This window comes from Carcharodon carcharias, chromosome 1, assembly GCF_017639515.1.
Source record: "Carcharodon carcharias isolate sCarCar2 chromosome 1, sCarCar2.pri, whole genome shotgun sequence".
NCBI lineage: Eukaryota > Metazoa > Chordata > Chondrichthyes > Lamniformes > Lamnidae > Carcharodon > Carcharodon carcharias.
The window spans coordinates 257654575-257679720 of NC_054467.1; the positions used below are offsets into that span (position 1 = coordinate 257654575).

The 25146-nt window shown below is 46.8% G+C and overlaps 1 protein-coding gene across 1 annotated transcript in view; it reads right to left on the reverse strand.

Moving 5' to 3' along the window:
* The window catches only part of LOC121275949 (hematopoietically-expressed homeobox protein hhex-like), a 55598-nt gene extending 36295 nt beyond the window's left edge, over positions 1-19303 (reverse strand). The window contains exons 1-2 of the mRNA XM_041183853.1: positions 19018-19303; positions 34-212 (exon numbers count right to left, since the gene is read on the reverse strand). Coding sequence (XP_041039787.1) covers positions 34-212; positions 19018-19303 — 465 coding nt within the window. The remainder of the gene's footprint in view (positions 1-33; positions 213-19017) is intronic.
* Between the last annotated feature and the right edge of the window lie 5843 nt (positions 19304-25146).

Below are 25146 nucleotides of genomic sequence, written 5' to 3' on the forward strand. Positions count from 1 at the left end.
GAGTTTTTTTCTCTAATGTAATCCCACACTCACCTGCCTCTCACTGAGCTGTAGGGTTCTGGCCAGCCGCTTTCTCTCTGGGGGCGAGAGGTATTTCTGAACCTGAAACTTCTTCTCCAACTCCATAGTTTGATCGTTTGAAAATCGGACCTGACCACCTTTCCTCTTGTGGGAGGAACGCAGGCTGAATGGGTTCCAAAAATACTCCTTACCTGAGGAAAGATAAATAGGAAACAATGAAAATTAAGACACAACAGAAAGTGGCATCATACCTCACGTCAGTCCGCATATGAATAAAGAAATGATAGATTAACATATCATGAGATGAAAGAAAGACTCGATTTATATAACATCTTTCATGACCTCAGGATGTCCCACAGTGGTTTCTAATCAAATGCATACGGTAGAAGTATAGTCACTGTGGTTTGCTTTAAGACGCGTCATATTCGACCCCTTTCCCTTGGTTTTGGAGTGAGAGTGATTAGAACGCAAATGCTTCAGGTTCCAATTCGGTTCGAGTCTGGCCTCAATAATCGATCAGTTAATTAGTACCGGTTGTGTAGCAACCTTCAGTCTGAACGCTGGCAAATTTACTCCAAGTATGTTCAATTTTGGCTGTCACAAATATCTACAATATACCGTCTATCTGCAGGACGATGTAAATGGCTTGAGGGTGTCAGTGGTAAGAATAGCATTCGTTACCCACCCTTAACTTCCCTTGAACTGAGTGGCTTCCTCAGCCTTTTCAAAATAACCACATTGCTGTGGGTTTGGAGTTTAAAGTCAGCCAGACCAGGTAAAGATGGCAGATTTCCTTCTCCAAAGGACATTAGTGAACCAGATGGGTTGATCTAGTAACTGATGATAGTTTCATGGTCACTATTACTGAAACTAGCTTTTAGCTCCAGATTTATTATGTTTTTTCATTCACGGGATGTGGGCATCGCTGGCTGGGCCCAGCATTTATTGTCCATCCCTAATTGCCCTTGAGAAGGTGGTGGTGAGCTGCCTTCTTGAACCGCTGCAGTCCATGTGGTGTAGGTACACCCACAGTGCTGTTAGGGAGGGAGTTCCAGGATTTTGACCCAGCGGCAGTGAAGTTACGGTGAAATGTGAATTCCCAAGTCAGGATGGTGAGTGACTTGGAGGGGAACTTCCAGGTGGTGATGTTCCCATCTGTCTGCTGCCCTTGTCCTTCTAGATGGTAGAGGTTATGGTTTTGGAAGGTGCTGCCTAAGGAGCTTTGGTGAGTTTCTGCAGTACATCTTTTAGATGGTACACATTGCTGCGTCGGTGGTGGAGGGAGTGAATGTTTGTGGATGAGGTGCCAGTCAAGCGGGCTGCTTTGTCCTGGATGGTGTCAAGCTTCTTGAGTGTTGTGGGAGCTGCACTCATCCAGGCAAGTGGGGAGTATTCCATCACACTCCTGGCTTGTGCCTTGTAGATGGTGGACAAGCTTTGAGGAATCAAGGGGTGAGTTACTCATCACAGGATTCCTAGCCTCAGACCCTGTTGTAGCCACAGTATTTATATGGTTAGTCCAGTTTAGTTTCTGGTCAATGGTAACTCCCATGATGTTGATAGGGTGGATTCAGTGATGGTGATGCAATGCCATTGAATGGTTAGATTCTCTCTTGTTGGGGATGGTTATTGCCTGGCACTTGTGTGGCACAAATGTTACATGCCACTTGTCAGCTCAAAAGCCTGGATATTGTCCAGGTCTTGCTGCATTTGGACATGGACTGCTTCAGTATCTGAGGAATCACAAATGGTGCTGAACATTGTGCAATCATCAGCGAACATCCCCACTTCTGATGGAAGGAAGGTCATTGATGAAGCAGCTGAAGATGGTTGAGCTGAAGAACTCCTGCAGTGATGTCCTGGAACTGAGGTGACTGATCTTCAACAATCACAACAATCTTCCTTTGTGTTAGGTATTACTCCAACCAGCAGAGAGTTTTCCCCTAATTCCATTTAACTCCAGTTTTGCTGGAGCTCCTTCATATCCCAATATATCCCAGCAATTGCTGTGTTAGGATTTGAACCTGTTTTCGCAAAGCATTTGGCTGGGCCTTCGGATTACCAGTACAATGACATTACCACTACACTATCATCTTCCTTTACACATGGTGAGTGCTCAATGAACAACATTTTCTCATGATGAGGGTCATGGACTGAGCCCAAGAATCATGTACCAAGACAGAGGGTCATAAAGAGTGCAGCTGATGCGCACTTGGTGGCTGTTTTACCAGACAAGCAATGATGCTGGAGTCGATCCCCAGCAGACAGTCCCACGAAGATATGGACTGAGGATCAGAGTTCCCCAGAGATTTCCCTGTAACAATCTGCAATCAACGTGTCCATGGATGTCTGCTCTCTGTCTCTCATTGCCATGTACACCCAGGGAGGCCATCACCCCCAGACACACTCTGGTGGTACCAGTAATTGTAAAACACAAAGAGAAATGCAGGCAAGTATGCAATGATAAGAGGGGTGGATGGTTAGGGTGGTGTGGGAAAGAGATTGAAAAGAGGAAGCTGTGAATCAGTGATTGGGAAATCTGTTGCTTGCAATGACCTTCCTTTTCAAGTTGTCCAAGCCTCTGTGATTGCACTTTCCAATCCCCTTTCTGTTTCAGAATATTCAATGGCTCCTTTGCATCACCAGGAAGATGGTGGCATAGTGACTCATGGTGGTTCATGGTCTGGGGACATGGGTTCAAATCCCATCACAGCAGCTGGTGTAATTTTGAATTCAATTAATATAAATCTGGAATATTAATGGTGGCTATGAAAACTATTGCAGGTCATTGAAAATACCCATCTGATTCACTAAGCTCCTTCAGGGAAGGAAATCTGCCATCAAAATACATTTGAAATTTGGCCTCCTTGCATTTGTCCCGACAAAGATTCAACAATATGTCTCTCTTTTCAGCAATATTCAGTCCTGTACAAACAGCTGACTGATTATCTAACTATGCAAATACATTTTGATATGCACTGGGTCTGAGCGGGTCAGAGGCTGGGAATCCTGCAGCAAGTAACTCATCTCCTGATTCCCAAAGCCTGTCCACCATCCACAAGACACAAGTCAGGAGTGTGATGGAATACTCCCCACTTACCTGGATGAGTGCAGCTCCTACAACACTCAAAGCTTGACACCATCAGGGTCAAAGAAGCCCTCTTGGAGGGAATCCCCCTCCACCGCCTTCAAGCGGGCTGCTTTGTCCTGGATGGTGTCGAGCTTCTTGAGTGTTGTGGGAGCTGCACTCATCCAGGCAAGTGGGGAGTATTCCATCACACTCCTGACTTGTGCCTTGGCTCCTTCAATAGCACCTTCCAAACCCACAACCACTACCATCTAGAAGGACAAGGGCAGCAGATAGATGGGAACACCACCACCTGGAAGTTCCCCTCCAAGTCGTTCACCATCCTGACTTGGAAATATATCATCGTTCTTTCAATGGTGCTGGGTCAAACTCCTGGAACTCCCTCCCTAACAGCACTGTGGGTGTACCTACACCACATGGACTGCAGCGGTTCAAGGAGGCGGCTCACCACCACCTTCTCAAGGGCAACAGATACTGGCCTAAGCTAGTGACTACTCACATGAACCAAGAAAAAAAAAGCTGCCGGAGGCACATCATCTGAACACAGTGCTGCAGTCACTGACATTCTGCCCATTCTCCTGCAGGACAAGGTGGAATACAGAAGGCAGGTGCAGAGTAGAACTGGATGAGGACAAAGAGGCTCCCAGGAGGAGATGGTTCCCTGAATCTGTGAGGTTTGCAGCATCTGGCGTCACAGAACATTGAGGATGGTGATGTGTTCCTGCCTTCAGTCTCTTCTCAATTCCCAGCGCATATTCATCCTGCTATTTGGGGCGATGAGCAAGTTGCTGATAGTGTGGCCTTGAACCTCTTCCTTCCTACCCACTCCCACTTCCCTCACACTAACCTTCCCCTTGAGTTCCTACTTTCAGACAGTCAAAAGCTGCTGCCTGCACAATCATAACATCCCAGGGAGGAAGAGAGACAAAGAGAGACTGCAACCGCACAGGAGTAATAAAGGGAGCCCATCATTCAATCTAACACTTACGCCCATCAGTTCACACACTGGAACTGCAGGTAACTTGAAGGCTAGCACATGACTGGGGTAAGTCATACAGGCATAAGTGGGCTGCAGCATAGCCAGGAATTTGGATGATTTGTGTGCCAGCTCATTGGACCACGAGTTCTGCTGCAGGGAACTCTTATGAGGGTCTCAATGGAGCAGCATACAGTACAGCGGTGATGCACTCTCACACCAAGATGCTGTGCGCTGGCCTTTCAAACAACGTCCTCCCACTGTCAAAGGGCAGCAAGGCATCTGGCTCTAGCTTGGCAGAGAGCGTTGTGCAGAGCTTGCCCCCTTCTGCAGCCTCTGCTCCATCTCCCTACCACACTGGAGACCCAGAGGCACTACAACCACAGCCTTCCAGTTTCAACCTTTGTGTGGATCGGTCACCTACTCCGAAGAAGGCTCGAAGAGCTTCAGTTCCGAAGAAGTGTCATATCGAACTCAACGTTAACTCGGTTTCTCTTTCCACAGGTGCTGCCAGACCTGCTGAGACCAGCACTTTGTTTTTTATTTTGGATCAGCTACACCTCTGCCACCCCTTTAAGGATGCAGGGACACTCTCTCTCTCTGGCAATCCAGGACCTCACCACAACACCACCAAAAATGAGCCCTTTAAGGCAGTTTGCAACAGCAGAAACTCTTAGAGGTGTCCTTGCCTCCATCTGGGGTGCCTGGTAGTTTATGGAATGTTAGTGCAGGGCCATCTTACAACTTGACACTTGTTAGCAGAGGGTGACATGAATTCACTGCCTAGACTTGGTATCTTGGCCTTGCATCAGCTGCTTGAGCTGCATGCTGTCGAGTTATCGTGTTTTGACAGACTTCCAACACACTCGGGGTATACCCTTGCATTCAGCCTTCCTCTGATGGGACACCACTCAGACAGCAGGGCATCATGCCCTGAAAAAGGAGTGGCGTTACAGCAATGAACTTCAAGCCCATGGTTCCCCGAGCTCTCCAAACAGCGGGATTTTTCTCGCCTCGTGTTTGGGTATGTTGTAGACTAGCTAATAAGTGTCTGAGTCAGGAAAGTTGTGTGTCCAAGTCCCACTCCAGAGATTTGACCACAAGACCCAGGCTGACACTCCCACTGCAGTACTGAGGGAGCAGTGCACTGTCAAAGATGCCATTTTGCAGATGAGATGTTCAAACCAAGGTTCTGTCTGCCCTTTCCTGTGATGTAAAAAAAAATCCTATGGCTCTATTTCAGAGAAGAGCAGGGGAGTCATTCCAGTGTCCTGGCCAATATTTATCCTCAAGAACATGTAGTATTTATGAAGTGCCTTTAACATAATGAAACATTTACAGTGCTTCATGGGAGTGTTCATCACTAACATAGATGACCTGGCCATTATCACATTGCTGTTTGTGGGACTCATTGTGTAAATTGGATGCTGAGTTTCCTACATTGCAACAGTGACTACACTTCAAAGGTTTGTGACCTATGGGCTGAAACTGCTGGGACTCACTATCTGGGTTCATAAATGGGCACAGGCATATAGTGGGGAGATTAAAGAATGTAAAATCTGCCACATACTGGTTGTAGAGCACTTTGGGATGTCCGTGATTGGTGCTACTTAAACGCAAGTTTTTTCCTTACTTCACTGTGGCTCAACTAATGGAACAATGTTTTATTATTGCTAGTCACCTCACTTACTCAGTTAACACAGCCTGGCTCTGTCCCCTCCCAGAAGAGCTGATTTTAACTTTCAGTTAGCATTAAAATGAACAGCAGTGGATATAGGATTCATGTTACATACTCCAGCTGAATTTTGGTAGTTAAAGTCAGCGCTTACAGTAGCTTCAGTGTATTTCAGATCAGTAGCTTATCTCCCTCAACACAATTGAGTGTTCAGGATGACCCAGGCTATATTCAGTCTCTTCACCACAGATTTTACATTCTTTAATCTCCCCACTATATGCTTGTGCCCATGTGTGAACCCAGATAGTGAGCCCCAGCAGTTTCAGCCCATAGGTCACAAACGTTAACTCTGTTTCTCTCTCCACAGGTGCTGCCTGACCTGCTGATTATTTTGAGCATTTTACCTAAGTGTCAGTGGGCTAATCAACTATGGAAGTCATCACCGATGAGCGTGATCCAAATGTTACCAGTAATACACACACACACGTGCCCATGCACACACACACACATTCATACACACGCACACTCATGGACACACACGCACACACATGCAAGCACACTCACGCAATTGCACACGCGCAGACTTAAGTAGCTGGATAGGGGTCAGAAGTAAGTACATTATGCCCTGTCCCACACAATGTTTAGTTAAGATCAGCTAACCGAGCTCTAATGTGCTACCATCCATTTCAGCTGCACACTTTAAGAACCTTCCTTCCACCCCCGCCACTGCCTGAACCTGCTCTGATTTCAGTTCTCTCCCCCCACCCAGCATCACCAGCACTTAATCAATTAAAAAAAAGCCTGCATTTATATAGTAACTTTCAGAACCACCAGATGCCCCAAAATACTTTACAGCCAATGTAATACTCCTGAAGTGTCATCACTGTTGTGACGAGGGAAACTGCCAATTTTCGCACAGCAAGATCCCACAAACAGCAATGTGATAATTGCCAGATAATCTGTTTGTTTTCGTAATGTTGATTGACAAATAAATATTGGCTATAACCTCCCTGCCCTTCATTGAAATACTGGTGCAGGATATTTTGCATCCACCTGAGAAGGCAGATGGAGACTCATTTTGATATCTCATCTGAAAGGCAGCAGCTCTGACAGTGCAGCACTCCCTCAGTGCTGGTGCTGGAGTGTCAGCCTTGAATTTTATACTCAAGTACTGGGGTGACACTTGAACTTACAGTCTTCTGACTCAGAGGCTCACTGAGCTCTCCTGATATATATAAACCCTGCCCAACAGATTTCCTTTCCAAGGAGATACTGGGGCAGGCAAAGCTTGGAGCTTGGTCAAAAAGGCAGGTTTTAAGGAGCATCTTGAAGGAGGATAGAGAAGTAGAGAGGCAGAGATGTTTAGGGAGGGAATTCCAGAGCTCAAATTCTTGGCAGCTGAAGGCACGGCCAAAAATTGTAGAGCAATTAAAATCAGAGATACTGAAGGGGCCGGAGTTGGAGGAGCACAGTTTCCTCAGAGGGTGGTAGGGTTGGAGGGGATTACAGAGATGGGGAGGGGGGTCACGGCCATGGGGGGACTTGAAAGCGAGGATGAGAATTTTAAAGTTGAGGTGCTGGTATTCTGGGAGCCAATTTACGTCAGCAAGGCCAGGGCTTATCAACAGGATTGCCCCCAACAGATCAAATCAAGGGCTTAGGAGGAATGTCTTTCTGCACAGAGTGGTGAGAATGTGGAACTTACTGCCAGCGGGAGCGGCTGAAGCAGAGAACATTGAAAGATTTAAGGGGGAGGCTTGGTACGCAAGTGTCAGAAGAGGTAACAGAGGGATATGGTGGGGCCAGAATAGGAAGAGATAATCAGAGTGGGAGGAGATTTGTGTTGACTATAAACACTTGGCATAAACCCTTTGGGTCGAATCCCCTGTTTCTGTGGGTGTAACTTGCTGTACAGCAGTGACTGCGATTCAAAGGCAATGCATTGACTGTGAAGTCTTTGTGGTTTGAACGTGCATTATACGTTCTTCCTTTTCTTTAGTTAGGCCACAGTTAGAGTTCTGGATGCAGCTTTGAGCATTCTCTGTTACAGAAAGGACAGTCAAGCCAGACCGAGCACACAGAGTAGATTCACTGTTGGCGGGGGGTGGGGGCGGGGGGCTGGGGGCGGGGGGAGGTTGGGTGGGGGGTGTGGGGGGGGGTGGGGGTGGTAGGTGGATTCTGCAGGTTTGAGATACCACACTGGAACTATACTCACTGCAGCAGAAACAAAAATACCTGGAAAAACTCAGCAGGTCCGGCAGCATCTGCAGAGAGGAACACAGTTAACATCTCGAGTTCTGTTGAAGGGTCATTCAGACTTGAGACGTTGACTGGGTTCCTCTCCGCAGATGCTGCCAGACCTGCTGAGTTTTCCAGGTATTTTTGTTTTCGTTTTGGATTTCCAGCATCCACAGTTTTTTGCTTTTATCTCACTGCAGCAGGGAAGGTTAAGAGAAGATTGATATCTTCATCTGCATCAAATAGTTATCTAATTTTTCTTCACTAGGTATAATGGGGGAGGCTGTGGTATCATGGTATTTTCACTGGACTGATATTCCCATAGACCCAGGGTATTTCTCTAGGGACTGGGGTTCAAATCCTATACACAGCAAATAAAGGAATTTGAATTTAATTAAAATCTGGAATTAAAAGTCCCATGAAATCATTGCTGAGTGTTATAACAACCATCACTAATGTCCATTAAAGAATAAAAAGGAAAAATAGCAGAAAAAAAAAAAAATTTTTTTAAAGGGGGATTTAAAACAAGCATGAAGATGGAGAGAGTTCATGGTCTGAAGTTGTTGAGATCCATGTTATGTCCGGAAGGCTGTAAAGTACCTAGTTGGAAGATGAGGTGCTGTTCCTCCAGTTTGTGTTGAGCTTCACTGGAACAATGCAGCAAGCCAAGGACAGACATGTGGGCAAGAGAACAGGGTGGTGTGTTGAAATGGCAAGCGACAGGGAGGTCTGGGTCATGCTTGCGGACAGATCGAAGGTGTTCCGCAAAGCGGTCACCCAGTTTGCATTTGGTCTCCCCAGTGTAGAGACCACATTGGGAGCAGCGAATGCAGTAGAACAAACTGAAGGAGGTGCAATAAAACGCTGCTTCACCCGAAAGGGGTGTTTGGGCCCTTGGACGGTGAGGAGGGGGGAAGTAAAGGGGCAGATGTTGCACCTTCATCGATTGCATGGGAAGAGTGGACCAGGGTGTTCCAGAGGGAATGGTCCCAACGGCATTCTGACAGGGGGGGGGTAAGGAGGAGATGTAATTGGTGGCCACCAACTCCAGCATGATGCCTCCACCAAATACATCTTCCCCTCACCCACTCCCCCTCCTGTCAACATTCCATAGGGACCGTTCCCTCTGGGACACCCTGGTCCTCTCCTCCATCAATCCCAACACCTCATCTCCTTCCCATGGCACTTACCCATGCAATTGCAGAAGGTGCAACACCTGACCCCCACCCTGCTCCCATGCCCACATGTCCGTCCTTGGCTTGCTGCATTGTTCCAGTGAAGCTCAACGCAAACTGGAGGAACAGCACCTCATCTTCCGACCAGACACTTTACTTCCAGACTTCACATTGAGTGCAATAACTTCAGACGATGAACTCTCTCCTCCATGTTCACTCCTTTCTTAACCACACCCCCTTTTTTAAAATTTATTTTTATTTTTTATCCACTTATTTTCATTTTTATTCATTTATTCATTGTTTTATCCCCTTTTTAAATCCCCTTTTGCATCCTTTTTTCTAACCACCGCCACCTTCCCCCAACCTCATGCCCAAAAGGGCCATCTGTGATTTTTTCCATGTTATTCTTTTCAGAGCGCTGACCCTTGTTCTGCAATTCACACATTCTGCTTTCTTACCTTTAGGCCACTATCAGCACCTTCTTTAGCCCTCACCATTACTATTAACACTTCCCCTGCCCTTATGTCCATGACATCTTTGTCAATCTCTCCTTTAGCCTCCACCTATCGCTGGCCTTCTATTCAGCTTCACCTGCTCCACCCCTCCTTAAAAAGTATAAATTTCATTACATTTCTACTTCTCTTTAGCTCTGAACAAGGGTTATACAGACTCAAAAGGTTAACTCTGTTTCTCTCCCTACTGATGCTGTCAGACCTGCTGAGTTTTTCCAACATTCCCTGTTTTTATTTTGGATTTCCAGCATCTGCAGTATTTTATTTTTATTTTGACAGAGACAGGGAGAGGGAGACAGGGAGAGGGAGACAGGGAGAGACAGCGATAGATGTAAAGATTGTTCCCGATCTAACTGAATGACCAAAGAGGCTAGAGGGGCAACATGGCCTCCTCCTGTTCCTGTGTAACAGACTTGAGGGGATGATTTTTTTGTTATTCATTCACAGGATGTGGGCTTCGCTGGCTGGGCCAGCATTTATTGCCCATTCTTAGTTGCCCTTGAGAAGGTGGTGGTGAGCTGCCTTCTTGAACCGCTGCAGTCCATTTGGTGTAGGTACACCCACAGTGCTGTTAGGGATGGAGTTCCAGGATTTTGACCCAGCGACAGTGAAGGAACGGTGATATATTTCCAAGTCAGGATGGTGAGTGACTTGGAGGGGAACTTCCAGGTCGTGGTGTTCCCATCTATCTGCTGCCCTTGTCCTTCTAGACAGTAGTGGTTGTGGGTTTGGAAGGTACTGTCTAAGGAGCCTTGGTGAATTCCTGCAGTGCATCTTTTAGATGGTACACACACTGCTGCTACTGTGTGTCGGTGGTGGAGAGTGTGAATGTTTCTGGATGGGGTGTAACTCAAGCAAGCTGCTTTGACCTGGATGGTGTCAAGCTTCTTGAGTGTTGTGGGAGCTGCACACATCCAGGCAAGTGGGGAGTATTCCATCACACTCCTGACTTGTGCCTTGTAGATGGTGGACAGACTTTGGGGAGTCAGGAGGTGGGATACTCATTGCAGGATTCCTAGCCTCTGACCTGCTATTGGAACCATAGTATTTATATGGCTGGTCCAGTTCAGTTTCTGGTTAATGGTAACCCCAGGATATTGATAGTGGGGGATTCAGTGATGGTAATGACAATGAACATCAAGGGGTGATGGTTAGATTCTCTTGTGTTGGAGATGGCCATTGCCTGGCACTTGTGTAGTACAAATGTTACTTGCCACTTGACACTCCAAGCCAGGTCTTGCTGCATTTGGACATGGACTGCTTCAGTACCTTAGGAGTCGTGAATGGTGCAGAACATTGTGCAATCATCAGCGAACATCCCCACTTCTGACCTTATGATGGAAGGAAGGTCATTGATGAGGCAGCTGAAGATGGTTGGGCCGAGGACACTACCCTGAGGAACTCCTGCAGTGATGTCCTGGAGCTGAGACTGACCTCCAACAACCACAATCATCTTCCTTTGTGTTAGGTATGACTCCAACTGGTAGAGATTTTTCCCCCTAATTCCCATTGACTCCAGTTTTGCTAGGGCTCCTTGATGCCGCACTCAGTCAAACACTGCCTTGATGTCAACTACAATAAAAATTAAGGAATCCATCCACTACTCTCACCTCACCTTGGGAGTTCAGCTCTTTTGTCCATGTTTGAATCAAGGCTGTAATGAGGTCAGGAGCTGAGTGGCCCTGGCGGAACCCAAACTGGGCGTCAGTGAGCAGGTTATTGGTAAGCAAATACCGCTTGACAGCACTGTCGATGACCCCTTCCATTACTTTACTGATGATGGACAGTAGACTGATGGGGTGGTAATTGGCCGGGTTGGATTTGTCCGGCATTTTGTGTACAGGACACACCTAGGCAATTTTCCACATAGCCGGGTAGATGCCAGTGTTGTAACTGTACTGGAACAACTTGGCTAGGGGCGCGGCAAGTTCTGGAGCACAAGTCTTCAGTACTATTGCCGGAATATCGTCAGGGACCATAACCTTTGCAGTATCCAGTGCCTTCAGCCGTTTCTTGCTATCACGTGCAGTGAATCGATTTGGCTGAAGACTGGTATCCATGATGCTGGGGACCCCCAGAGGCCTCCCCCTGTTCCTGAGTAACAGGCTCGAGGGGCTGAAAGGTCTCCTCCTGTCCCAGTGTAACAGCCTCGAGGGGCTGAATGGTCTCCTCCCATCCCAATGTAACAGGCTCGAGGGGCTGAATGGTCTCCTCCTGTTCCTGTGTAACAGCCTCGAGGGGCTGAATGGTCTCCTCCTGGCCCAGTGTAAAAGCCTCGAGGGGCTGAATGGTCTCCTCCTGTTCCTGAGTAACAGGCTCGAGGGGCTGAATGGTCTCCTCCTGTTCCTGAGTAACAGGCTCGAGGGGCTGAATGGTTTCCTCCTGTTCCTGAGTAACAGGCTCGAGGGGCTGAATGATCTCCTCCTGTTCCTGTGTAACAGCTTCGAGGGGCTGAATGGCCTCCTGCTGTCCCAGTGTAACAGGCTCGAGAGGCTGAATGGTCTCCTCCTGTTCCTGAGTAAGGCTTGAGGGGCTGAATGGTCTCCTCCTGTTCCTGAGTAACTGGCTCGAGGGGCTGAATGGTCTCCTCCCGTCCCAGTGTAACAGGCTCAAGGGGCTGAATGGTCTCCTCCTGTTCCTGAGTAACAGGCTTGAGGGGCTGAATGGTCTCCTCCTGTTCTTAAGGGCCACTGCTTAAATATTAAACTGCCATTGCTACTTCAGGCATTGACAGAACTCGCTGCTGTGTATCTGCAGCACTCTCTTCTCATGTTTGCTCTCGTTGTTCTTTTCTTGGCTCCTCCAGCACCCTAAAATTGAATGATTACCCAACACCCTGCCACCTCAGAGTGACTGCGTGTGACTTGCCTCTCCCAGTGCTCGCTTCTGCACTTAGTTCCTCATTTCCCAGTTCACCACAACACCCTCAAACGACACAGTATTGCTATTATTGCTCATATTCTGCCCAGAGGAAAGGAAATGTCCCCCTATCAACACACAACAGCCAGTTACTGACTTTCAAACACTTCCTGTATGCTGAGCATTGGCGATTGCTGATACCTATATATTCATATATATTTGTTTAAAAAAATTACCAAGCGGAAGAACATTCAAAGCTGCACTTTTAAAATAGCCTAAAATAATAAATCTTTTCGCGAAAAGCTCAGCTTTATTCTCCTCTCTCCAGAGACATCCCATTTACCAGAATTACGGTAAACAAACTGACTTTTCTAAGTAAAGCAGGGGAGGGAAGAAGAGGTGGGTGATGATGTGTGAGCCTCGGCAGTTGATATTGAGACACATGCACCATCAGATCATACCCCCTGCTCAGTGTGAAAGAGGAACCAGCAGTCACTCGAGCACCACTGGATGGAAATAGGTGGATTCTGTGGGTTTCGAGTGCACAGCATAGACGCATTGCAACTGCTGAAATCTGGCTCCCTTTATCAAATCAGCAAGGGCACAAAAGAGAAACTTTTGTGACTGGGAATCAGGGAGCCCTTGACGCTAATACCATCTCTTTTAGACAGCAGAGAACGACACTTAATTAAAGCTCACAGAGGGAACCAGCTCGGGACCTGTTGAGAAGCGGAGTTTGTCAATTGTGCGCAAGACCATTATTTATTACCTATTCCTAACTGCTCTTGAGAAAGTGGGCATCACTGGTATTTATTGCTCTTCCCCAGATGCCGTAAGCACAGTTTGATACAATTGAATTGCATGCGAACATAGTTAAAGTGAACCCTCCGTCATAAGGTCAGAAGTGGGGATGTTCGCTGATGATTGCACAATGTTCAGCACCATTCGCGACTCCTCAGGTACTGAAACAGTCCATGTCCAAATGCAGTAAGACCTGGACAATATCCAGTGTTTGGGCTGACAAGTGGCAAGTAACATTCGCACCACACAAGTGCCAGGCAATGACCATCTCCAACAAGAGAGAATTCAACCATAACCCCTTGACATTCAATGGCATTACCATCACTGAATCCCCAACTATCAACATCCTGGGGGTTACCATTGACCAGAAACTGAACTGGACTAGCTATATAAATACTGTGGCTACAAGAGCAGGTCAGAGGCTAGGAATCCTGTGGTGAGTAACTCACCTCCTGATTCCCCAAAGCCTGTCCACCATCTACAGGGCACATGTCAGGAGTTTGATGAAATAATCAAAGGCTAGGATTTTACAGCCTCTGCCGCCCAGCCCCACTGAGCTGAATGGAGATTTAATTGACTTGCCGCATCTGACGGGCGGAGACATGCTGCAGTGTGGCTGTAAAGTCCTGACCGTAGTCCAGGCTATTTGGCCCATCGGCTCCAGGTTGGTGTTTATGCTCCACACAAGCCTCCTCCTGCCCCCTCTTCATCTCACCCATCAGCATATTCCTTTCTCCCTCATGTGTTTTTGCAGCTTCCCCTCCTCTGATGTTCGCCTCAACCACTCGCCATGGTAGCGAGTTCCACACTCTCACCACTCTCTGGGTAAAGGAGCTTCTCCTGAATTTCGGATTGGACTTTTTAGTGACTATCTTATACCGATGGCCCAAATGTCTGGACCAGTGCGCTTCCGACAATATTCGAGAAGCTCGACACCATCCAGGGCAAAGCAGCTGCTTGATCGACACCCCTTCCACCACCTTCAACATCCACTCCCTCCACCACTGACGCACAGTAGCAGCAGTGTGCACCATCTACAAGATGCACTGCAGGAACTCACCAAGGCTCCTTAGAGGCAGCACCTTCCAAATCCACCACCACTACCATCCAGAAGGACAAGGGCAGCAGATTTGTCGCTGGACTAGTGATCCGGAGACCCAGAGTAATGGTCTGGGGACCTGGGTTCGAATCCCACCACGGCAGATGGTGGAATTTGAATTCAATATTTAAAAAAAAAAATTTGGAATTAAAAAGTCTAATGATGACCATGAAACCATTGTCGATCGTTGTAAAAACCCATCTGGTTCACCAGTGTCCTTTAGGGAAGGAAATCTGCTCTCCTCATCTGGTCTGGCCTACATGTGACTCCAGACCCACAGCAATGTGGTTGATTCCTAAATGACCTCTGAACGAGGACAATTAGAGAATGGCAATCAATGCTGGCCTAACCATCCCATGAATGAATTTTAAAAAAAGATAGATGGGAACACCACCACCTGGAAGTTCCCCTCCAAGCCACTCACCATCCTGACTTGGAAATATATCGGCCGTTCCTTCACTGTCGCTGGATCAAACTCCCTCCCTAATAGCACAGTGGGTGTAACTACACCACAGGGACTGAAACAGTTCAGTAAGGCAGCTCACCACCACCTTCTCAAGGGTAATTAGGAACAGGCAATAAGTGCTGGTCTTGCCAGTGATGCCCACATCTGGCGTGGGGGCTGGGGGTACATACAGGCCCAGGCGGGGCCAAGAACAGCAGGTTTCCTCCCTCAAAGGATGTTAGTGGTTCAGTTATGTTTTTAAGGCAAAAGCTCTCGTGGGTCGTATTTAGTAAAAATTGGCATTTTTCACCAGTTTTTTTTTTACATTCACAGGGTGGGGTTTGAACTCACATTGATTTAGTAATCCTGTATCAGTAAAATTTGACACAATAAAGACACGCTGAGTTGAGTGGACCAAATGCAAAATGCTAAGTTTTGCGAGACATTTTAAAGACCATCATAGAGTCACAGAGTCATGACAGCACAGAAGGAGACTATTTGGCCCTTCGGGTCCATGCTGGCTCTCTGTCAGTCTCATTCACTCACTCTATCCTTATAGCCCTGCTAGCTTATTTTCCTCAAGTGTCCATCCAATTTTCTTTCGAAACTGTTGATCCTCTCTGCTTCCACCACCCATGCAGACAGCGAGTTCCAGGTCATTACTACTTGCTGTACAAAGAAAAAACTCTCCTCCAACTCTTGTCCAAAGTCTTACATCTGTGTCCCCCTAGTCCTTGTACTTCCAGCTCATGGGAACAGATTTGCTTTGTCTACCTTATCCAAACCTGCCATAATCTTGTACACCTCTGTCAAATCTCTCCTCAACCCCCTTTGCTCCGAGGAGAACCACCTCAGCTTCCCCAACCCAACCTTGTAGCTAAATTCCCCCATCCCCTGGAACGATTCTGGTAAATCTCTTCTGCACCCTCCCAAGGACCCTCACATCCTTCCTAAAGTGGGGTGACCAGAACTGGCCACAATGCTCTAGTTGTGGGCTAACCATAAATATCCAGCATAACTTCCTTGCTTTTATACTCAATGCCTCTATTTGTGAAGCCCAAGATCTCATATATGCTTTGCCAGCCGCATTCTCAATATGTCCTGCCACCTTCACAGACTGATGCACATGCACCCTCGGGTTGCTCTGTAGCCCTGCACACTCTTTGGAACCGTGCCATAAAGTCTATATTGCCTCTCCCTTCCTCTCCTGCAAAATGCATCTGCCCCTTGTCTGCCCATGTAAACGAGGTGGAGAAATGGACAGATTTAGGGGATTCCAGAGTCTCGGGAATCAGCCAGCAGTGGGAGGTAAGAACTCAGGGAGACTCCAGCAGCCAGAATTACAGGAGCGCAGATACCTGGGAGGTTTGAGATGCTGGAGGAGGCTATAGGGATAAAGAGGGAGAGAGAGGATTTTAAAACTGAGGCAAACGTAGGTCAGAAACCAATGGTGAGAATAGCGCAGGAAAGTGGAGCTGGGGTGGATCAGTCATCATCTTATTGAATGGCGCAGCAGGCTTAAGAGGCCGTTCAGCCCATCATGCTGGTGCTGACTCTCTTTCTACTCTTGCTCCCCTGTTTTTCCTCCTTAGCAAATGGGGTCCTTTTCAAATATTTATCCAATTCCTTTTTGAAAGTGAATACTGAATCTTCTTCCACCGCATTTCCAGGCAGTGCATTTCAGATTGTTAAAAAAAAATCACACTTAAAAATCATTTAGTCTGTCATATCATTATTGTCATTTGTCATGTATGTCATTTGCAGAGTAGGGCCAAGTTCCCTACTTCCTATTTCCAATGTTCCTGTATCTGGTATATTTCACCCCTACATTTAAAAACAAGCAACTTATGGACATACATACGAATAAGGCCATTCAGCCCCTCGAGCCTGCTCTGCCACTTAATGAGACCATGGCTGACCTGATGGTAACCTCCTTGCATCCTGCCTACCCCCCCGATAACCTATCACCCCCTCGCTTACCAAGAATCTATCCACCTCTGCCTTAAAAATATTCAAAGACCCTGCTTCCACTGCCTTTTCAGGAAGAGAGTTCCAAAGACTCACCACCCTCTGAGAGAAAAAAATTTCACCTCACCTCTGTTTTAAATGGGTGACCCCTTATTTTTAAACACAGACCCCCCCCCCCCACCCACCCTCTCCACATCCACCCTAAGTCCCCTCAGGATCTTCAAGGTTTTCAATTTTTTACTGATGTAGTTGAACAATAATGAAATATTTGTTGAGTTTAAATTATTTAACTCATTCTGCCACCACCCCCCCCACCCCGCCCCCAAACCCCCTCCCCCTGTTGAAAGATGCCAATAAGCTAAAGGGCAGTGGAAGCAGGCTCCATAGGAACTTTCAAAAGGGGATTGAATAAATACTTGAAGAGGAGAAAATGTGCAGGGAGCTGTGGGAGGAAAGGGGCACGGGGGGGGAGCTGGACTAACTGAACACTTCACTGCAGAGGCACTCCGAGTGGCCTCCGTCTGTGCTGGTGAGGGCCAATCCAATGACACAGAGCTGGGAGCACAGATAGACTGGGAAGTTCGGCAGGGAGACCCAGGGACCCTGCAAACCTTTGGGAGGCCGCGGCTGGAGTTCAGTATCCAGCAACAACGAGCGAACCAGGCCGGCCAGCCAGAAACACAGACTTCAGAGAAATCGAAACTTGCCCAGTTGTACAACATGCGAGGCATGTCACAATTACGGGACAGAGATTTCCACTGTCGACCTGCGAGACGAGAGTTCAGCCTGAAATCTCCGGGAATCCACCAGCCCGGGGTTTGCACTCATTTACACACAAACACACACACAGACTCTCACACACACACACACACAAACACACACACAGACACACACACACGCACAAACACACACAGACACACACAAACACACACACACAAACACACACACAGACTCACACACACACACACAGACTCACACACACACAGACAAACAAACACACACAGACTCACACACAGACACACAGACTCACACACACACAAACACACAGACTCACACACAGACACACACACACAAACACAGACTCACACACACAAAGCTCCTTTTATCAATCCGGAAAATTGAATTTTATCCACATTTAGTAAAGAAATGGACACATGAATTCCTAAAAAGTTCAAAAGCGTTCAGATTAATGCCCTTGCTGAAAGCGGAACTAAAGTTTGTAATAATCCTCACACACAAACTAAACAATAATAATCCTCACAAACTAAATAATAATAATAATCCTCACACACAAACTAAATAATAATCCTCACAAACTAAATAATAATAATCCTCACAAACTAAATAATAATAATCCTCACACACAAACTAAATAATAATAATAATCCTCACACACAAACTAAATAATAATAATCCTCACACACAAACTAAATAATAATAATAATCCTCACACACAAACTAAATAATAATAATAATCCTCACACAATAATAATCCTCACACACAAACTAAATAATAACAAACATAATGTAAATCCTCACACACTAAATAAAAATATTTCGCTGGGAGAGTCACTTTTTTCGGGTGTAATCGTGTTTTCTTTATACCGAAGTCCCGCTGTGTCTGAATCTTTTACACAGCCTTGTCCAAATTATCGTCCCAAATGTAATTTACAAAACATTCTGTTGTTCTTCAAAAAAAAATATAATTTATTTTTAATCTCACTAAACTTTTAACAAATAAATGTTCAGTCAAAGTTCGGTGCCCGCACATCTACCGCTTTCCCAATCCTTTGGGGGGGAGTTTTACAGACACGAACACATTTACAAACTCTCGAGTCTTCGCTCCGAAAAATCTGCTCAGCCTCACCCTCTCTCCCAGCTCACATTTCCCTGATCCTAAACTGCTCGCCTTGTTTCTGACTCCTCGGGATTTTAACGCTAACACCCTTTTTTTTAAAAAAAAATTGTGTACACCAGTCTCATTATTATCTCCCAACCCCCCACCCCCCCACCCCACTTTATCTGTCTCCTTCTGTATTCTCCTTATTTCATTCAGCTTGCATTTCTCATCCTTCCCTACTTTTCTTCTCTCCCTCCTTTTCCCTGCTATGTGCTTACCACCCACCCCCACCCCACCACCCTACCCCAGCTGTGTCTTACCCAGGGGCAGAGGTCTGTATATGGGGTGCGGAGGTTCGGCCGCCGCCGGGTTGTAGAGGGCCAGCTGTTCGGGGAGGAGCGGAGCCCGGTACAGGTGCTGAGAGAGAGCGGGGAAGCAGAGCCCCCGCAAGCCCGGCGGCAGCGGAGAGAGCGGCCCCGGGTAAGGGTTGCAGGGGGCGGCGTGCCGACGGGACCCCGCGCCGTTCCGGCTCAGGATGTCCTCGATGTAGAACGGGGTCGGGGCGTGGGGTGAACTGTCGGGGGCCGGGGGGCTGTGGAACTGCATTGCGATCTCCAGGATGGAAAAAAAAAATCCAAGGAGGGGTTTTTGGGGGGCGGGGGGGGGGGGGGGGGGGGAGGGGGAGGGGTGGGGGGGTGTTGGAGGGGGGTTGGAGGTTGGGGGGGTGGTAACAGGCACAAAATAAAATAACACCCCAACTTGTGAACTGATCCGTGGGCTGCACTCCAACTCTCCGCTGCCTCAGCTCATATTTTGCAAATACCACATGAAGAGGGCGGGGACTGCTGGCCAGAGAGAACTATCATAGGACCTCATTGCACAGAAGGAGGCCATTCGGCCCGTTCCACCTAGGCCAGCCCTTAAGAGGAATCTATGGCATTGGGGCCAACTCTCCAGCTCCCCACGCTCTCCCCCTACAAAACATGCCCTCACTTCAACTTTAGAAAAAAGCAACTCAAGAGCTTACACTGACAGCTTTGCATTCTTTGAGGATATTCTTTCAGGGCAGCTCCAACAACACTCAAGAAGCTCAACGCCATCCAGGACTAAGCAGCCCACCTTGACCAGCACGTTCAACATTCACTCCCTCCACCACTGACGCACGGCAGCAGCAGTGTGTACCATCTACAAGATGCACTGCAGGAATTCACCAAGGCTCCTTCAGCAGCACCTTCTAAACCCACTACCACTACCATCTAGAAGGACAAGGGCACCAGATAGAAGGGAATACCACCACCTGGAAGTTCCCCTTCAAGTCACTCACCATCCTGACTTGGAATTCTATCGCCGTTCCTTCACTGTCACTGGGTCAAAATCCTGGAACTCCCTCCCTAACAGCACTGTGGGTATGCCTACACCACATGGACTGCAGCGGTTCAAGAAGGCAGCTCACCACCACCTTCTCAAGGGCAAATTGGGATGGGCAATAAATGCTGGGCCCAGCCAGCGACACCCACATCCTGTGAACGAATAAGGAAAAGGTCATCATGGCAGACCTTATTCTGAAGTGGATCCCATTTGATTGACTAACACTCTCGAGGAAGCATTGACTTTCATGGGGATCCTATCTGTGTTGGGTCAGTATCCAGTACACGTGGGGCCTCTGGAATTAAACTTCCTAATTTGGAACTAGATGTAAGCCATAGCTGAGTCAGAAGGGCTGTGAATTTAAACCCTGCCCCAGGGACCTGAACACAAAAGCTAGGATGATATTTTAGTGGAAAGCTGGCTGAGCGTGCTGACTACTGTCTATAGGTTGAAAACAGAGTCCCATGCCTTCTCAAGTGGTCCTAGAAGATGTCACAACTTAACCTTGAAGAAGGACAAGACAGTCCCTCAGTCAAAATGCACTGAAAGAGATGATCTGGTTTCTTATCTTACTGGTGTTTGTGGGAGCTTGCTGTGTTTCCTACATTACAACAGAGACTACACTTCAAAGGTATTTCATTGGCTGCAAAGTGCTTTGCAACATCCTGAGGTGGTGAAAGGCGCTTCTTTCTTTCAATTCAGTGGTATTAAACCACCCTTCTCTGTGCTCTACCCTTCTGAGAAATGAGTGCAGCCTTTCTCAATCCAAAATAAGACAGACTCGTGCCGGAGAATATATTGTCTCTGAATATTACCTCTTAACTTATTATCAGAATGCCAATCCAATTCCATCAAGCAGAATACATGGCCATCCCAATAGGAATCCGGCTATCCTTAAAGGCCATGTCTTCCCAATCCCACTGAGAATCCAACTCCATCAGTAGAAATGCCAAATATTCTGAATGGGGACTGGTCCATGGCCTGGCCTGGGAATTAGACAGTTCCCATGGGAACGAGCCATCATCAATGGTGGGCATTGAGAAAGGGTGCCACTGATCGATAACAGCAACAACTTGCATTTATAAAACACCCCAACTGGCTTAAGAACATAAGAAATAGGAACAGGCGTAGACCATTCGGTCCCTCAAGCCTGCTTCGCCATTCAATAAGATCATGGCTGATCTGCTTGTGTTTCAATTTCCACATTCCCATTCAACCCCAATAATCTTTTATTCCCTTGCCTAACAACACACACCTCTGCCTTAAAAATATTCAATGACCCCGCCCCCACCACCTTCTGAGGCAGAGAGTTCCAAAGTCACACAACCCTCAGGGAGAAAAAAATTCTCCTCCTCTCTGTCCTAAAAGGGTGACCCCTAATTTTAAAACAGTGCCCCCTAGTTCTGGACTCACCCACAAGAGGAAACATCCTTTATACGTCCACCTTGTCAAGGCCGTTCAGGATCTTGTATAACTTCAATCAAATCACCCCTCACTCTTCTAAACTCCAGTGGAAACAAGCCCAGTCTGTCCAACCTTTCCTCATAAGACAACCCACTCATTCCAGGTATCAATCTAGTAAACCCACTTTGAACCACCCTCCAATGTATTTACATCCTTCCTTAAATTGGAGATATGGTCTCACCAATGCCCTGTATAACTGAAGTATAACATTCTTACTTTTATGTTCAATCCCTCTCATAATAAAGGATAGAATTCCATTTGCTTCATGCTCCTTCACTAGGTGCATGAAGCAAAATGACGTAGAGCCACATAAGGAGATATTAGGTTAGGTGACTTTTTGTCAAATCAGAGAGGTAGGTTCTAAGTAGCATCTCATACGAAGAGAGAGGTAGAGAGGCAGAAAGGTTGAGGGAAGTAATTCCAGAGCTTAGGGCTTAGACAGCTGAAGGTACAGCCACCAAAGGTTGAACAAAACCTGACATGCTGAAGCGGAGAGACGTTTTATTCTCTCGAGGGATGTGGGCATCACTGGCAAGGCCAGCATTTGTTGCCCATCCCTAATTGCCCTTGAACTGAGTGCCTTGCGAGATCATCTCAGAGGGCAGTTAAGAGTCAACCACATTTCTGTGGATCTGGCGTCACATATAGGCCAGACCAGGTAAGGATGGCAGATTCCCTTCCCTAAAGGACATTAGTGAACCAGATGAGTTTTTACAACAATTGATGACAGGTTCATGGTCACCATTACTGAGACTAGTTTTCAATTCCAGTTTTTTTTTAACTGAAAAACTGAATTTCATTTCCCCTAGCTGCCGTGGTGGGATTTGAACCCATGAGTCCAAAACTTTAGCCTGGATCTCTAGATTGTTGGGCAAGTGGCATTACCCCAAAGCTACTATCTACCTAGGTACCTCACAGGCTATGGGACTGGGGGAGATTACAGAGTTGAGACAAGACCATGGAGAAATTTGAAAACAAGCATGGCCCTTGTAATATTGAAGTGCCTTAACTGCGAGGCAGTGTCAGTCAGCGAGCTGTGAAGGAATGGGTAAGTGGGACCTGGTGCAAGTAAGAATAAGGGTAGCAGAGTTTTGGATGATCTCAAGTTTATGTGGAGGGGGGAAGACAGGAAGCCAGCCAGGAGTGTTCTGGAATAGTCACATCTAGAAGAAACAAAAGCAAGAATGAGGGTTTCAGCAGTGGATGAGGTGAGGAGGAAGAAGTCGAGTAATGTTATGGTGGTGGAAATAGGTGGTGTTAGTGGCAGCATGGATATGTGTCAGGAAGGTCATATTGGGGTCAGATATAACACCAAGGTTGCAAACAAACTGGTTCAGCCTCAGACAGATGCCAGAAGAGGAATAGAGTAAGTGTCTATGAAACAAAGTTTCTGGTGGGTGAGGAGTTGTTAATTTCAGTAAGATCCACCTAGTATCACAGCCAAAAAGCTAGGCAGGAATGGAAAGCATCAAAGACGGCACCTATCACTCAGCACTTAACAGAGGAAAGTAGGACTTGGAGAGTGAGAGATGACACGTCACCTTGAATCCTGAGCTATCAGAAATATCTGTACACTGTCCAAATGCAACCCTTGTTCATACACACCAAACCCTTACTTGGTTAAGTTGGTAACGCTCACTTTGCTGGATCAGAAGGTTGGGGGTTCAAACTCTACTCCAGAATTTAAGACATAATCTAGGCTGACTCACCAGTGCCAAACTGGGGAGTGCTGAACTGTCAGAGATGTTGCTACTTGGACATAACATTAAACTGAAGCTCCACCTGCCTTTCCAATGGATGCAAAGGTTCCCATGGCAGTATTCAAAGAGTGAGCTGATGTCCTGGCCAACATAGTTCTCTCAGCCAACAGCACCAGAACAGATTAACACATCTTTCAACCCTTATTGTAATTGTGGGATCTCGTGTGCAAAATGACTACATTGGTTGCCTACATAACAGTGGTGCAGTGATTGCAATTCATAGAGAACGACAACATTGATGGAGACTATTCGGCCAAACATGCTGGTGCCAGCTCTTTGAAAGAAGTATCCAATTGGTCCCAGTCCCCCTGACCTTTTCCCATAGCCCTTCAAATTTCCTATCAAATAATGATCTAATTCTCTTTAGAAAGTTGCTATTAAATTTTCTTCCACCACCAATGCAGGCATCGCATTCCAGATCATAACAGCTCACTGTGTAAAAATATAATCCTCCTCCTCACCCCCTGGTTCTTTGGCTAAACACTTGTGATGGATCAGGTCCTACTCCAGAGATTTGGGTGTATAATATTCAAAGTGATATTCAAAGTGCAGCACTGAGGGAGTATGAAAGACTTGTGGTTTTATTTTAGAGAAGGTGTTTTGTGGGTAGGTGATGGCGTAGTGGTATTGTTGCTGGAATAGCTGGACTAGTTAATCCAGAGACTTAGGGTAATATTCTGGGGACCCAGGTTCAAATCCTGCCACGGCAGATGTGGAGTTTGAATTCAATAAAACTCTGGAATTAAAAGTCTAATGATGACCATGAAACCATTGTTGGATTTGATTAGAGTTCATTATTTCCCTTTAGAGAAGGAAATTTGCTGTCCTTACCTGGTCTGGTCTGACCTAAGCAAGTGACTTGGTTGACTGTTAAAGGCCTAGCAAGCCACTCATTTGTATCAAACTGCTACCAAGCCTCAAAAAAGGATGGACCACCTGGCATTGACCTAGGCACTGGAAATGACAATGGCAAACTTGACCCTGCAATGTCCTCCTTACTAACAGCTGGGGGCTAGTGCCAAAAGTGGCAAAGCTATCTCACAGACTAGTCAAGCAACAGACTGACATAGCCATCCTCATAGAATCATATCTTACAGATAATGTCCCAGACCATCATCCTGTCCAATCGGCAAGATAGACAGAGGTGGCAGATCAGTAGTGTACATTCGGGAGGAAGTTGCCCTCAGAATCCTCAACATCGACTCCCCACAAAGTTGCATGGCATCAAGTCAAACATGGCCAAGGAAACCCATGTTGGACATCAGTTGGAGGAAGTACTGATGGTGATAAGGGTTATAAGGATTGTACTCAGGGTGGGGGAACTTCAATATCCATCACCAAGAGTGGCTCGGTAGCACCACAACCGGTTGAGTCCTAAAGGACATAGCTGCTAGACTGGGCCTACTGCAGGTGATGAGGAAACCAACAAGAGGGAAAAACATACTTGACTTCATCCTCACCCACCTGTCTGCCACAGATGCACCTGTCCATGACTGTATCGGTAGGAGTGACCACCGCACAGTCATTGTGGAGCTGAAGTTCCACCTTCACATTGAGGATACCCTCCACATGTTATGTGGCACTATTGCATGAACTGCAGCGGTTCAAGAAGGCAGCTCACCTTCTCAAGGGCAACTAAGGATGCCTAGCCTGTGAAGCCCACATCCCGTGAACGAATAAAATAAATTAATCCCAAGCTCTGCCTGCCCACAGGCAGATTATCTGGCCACTATCACATTGTTGCTTATGGAAGCTTGCTTTGTGTAAATTGTTTGCTTTGTTTCCAACAGCATAACTTGAGAAATATTCCATTGGCTAAAACCATCAAGAAAGACTGAATGAAGTGGGCTCTTTTCT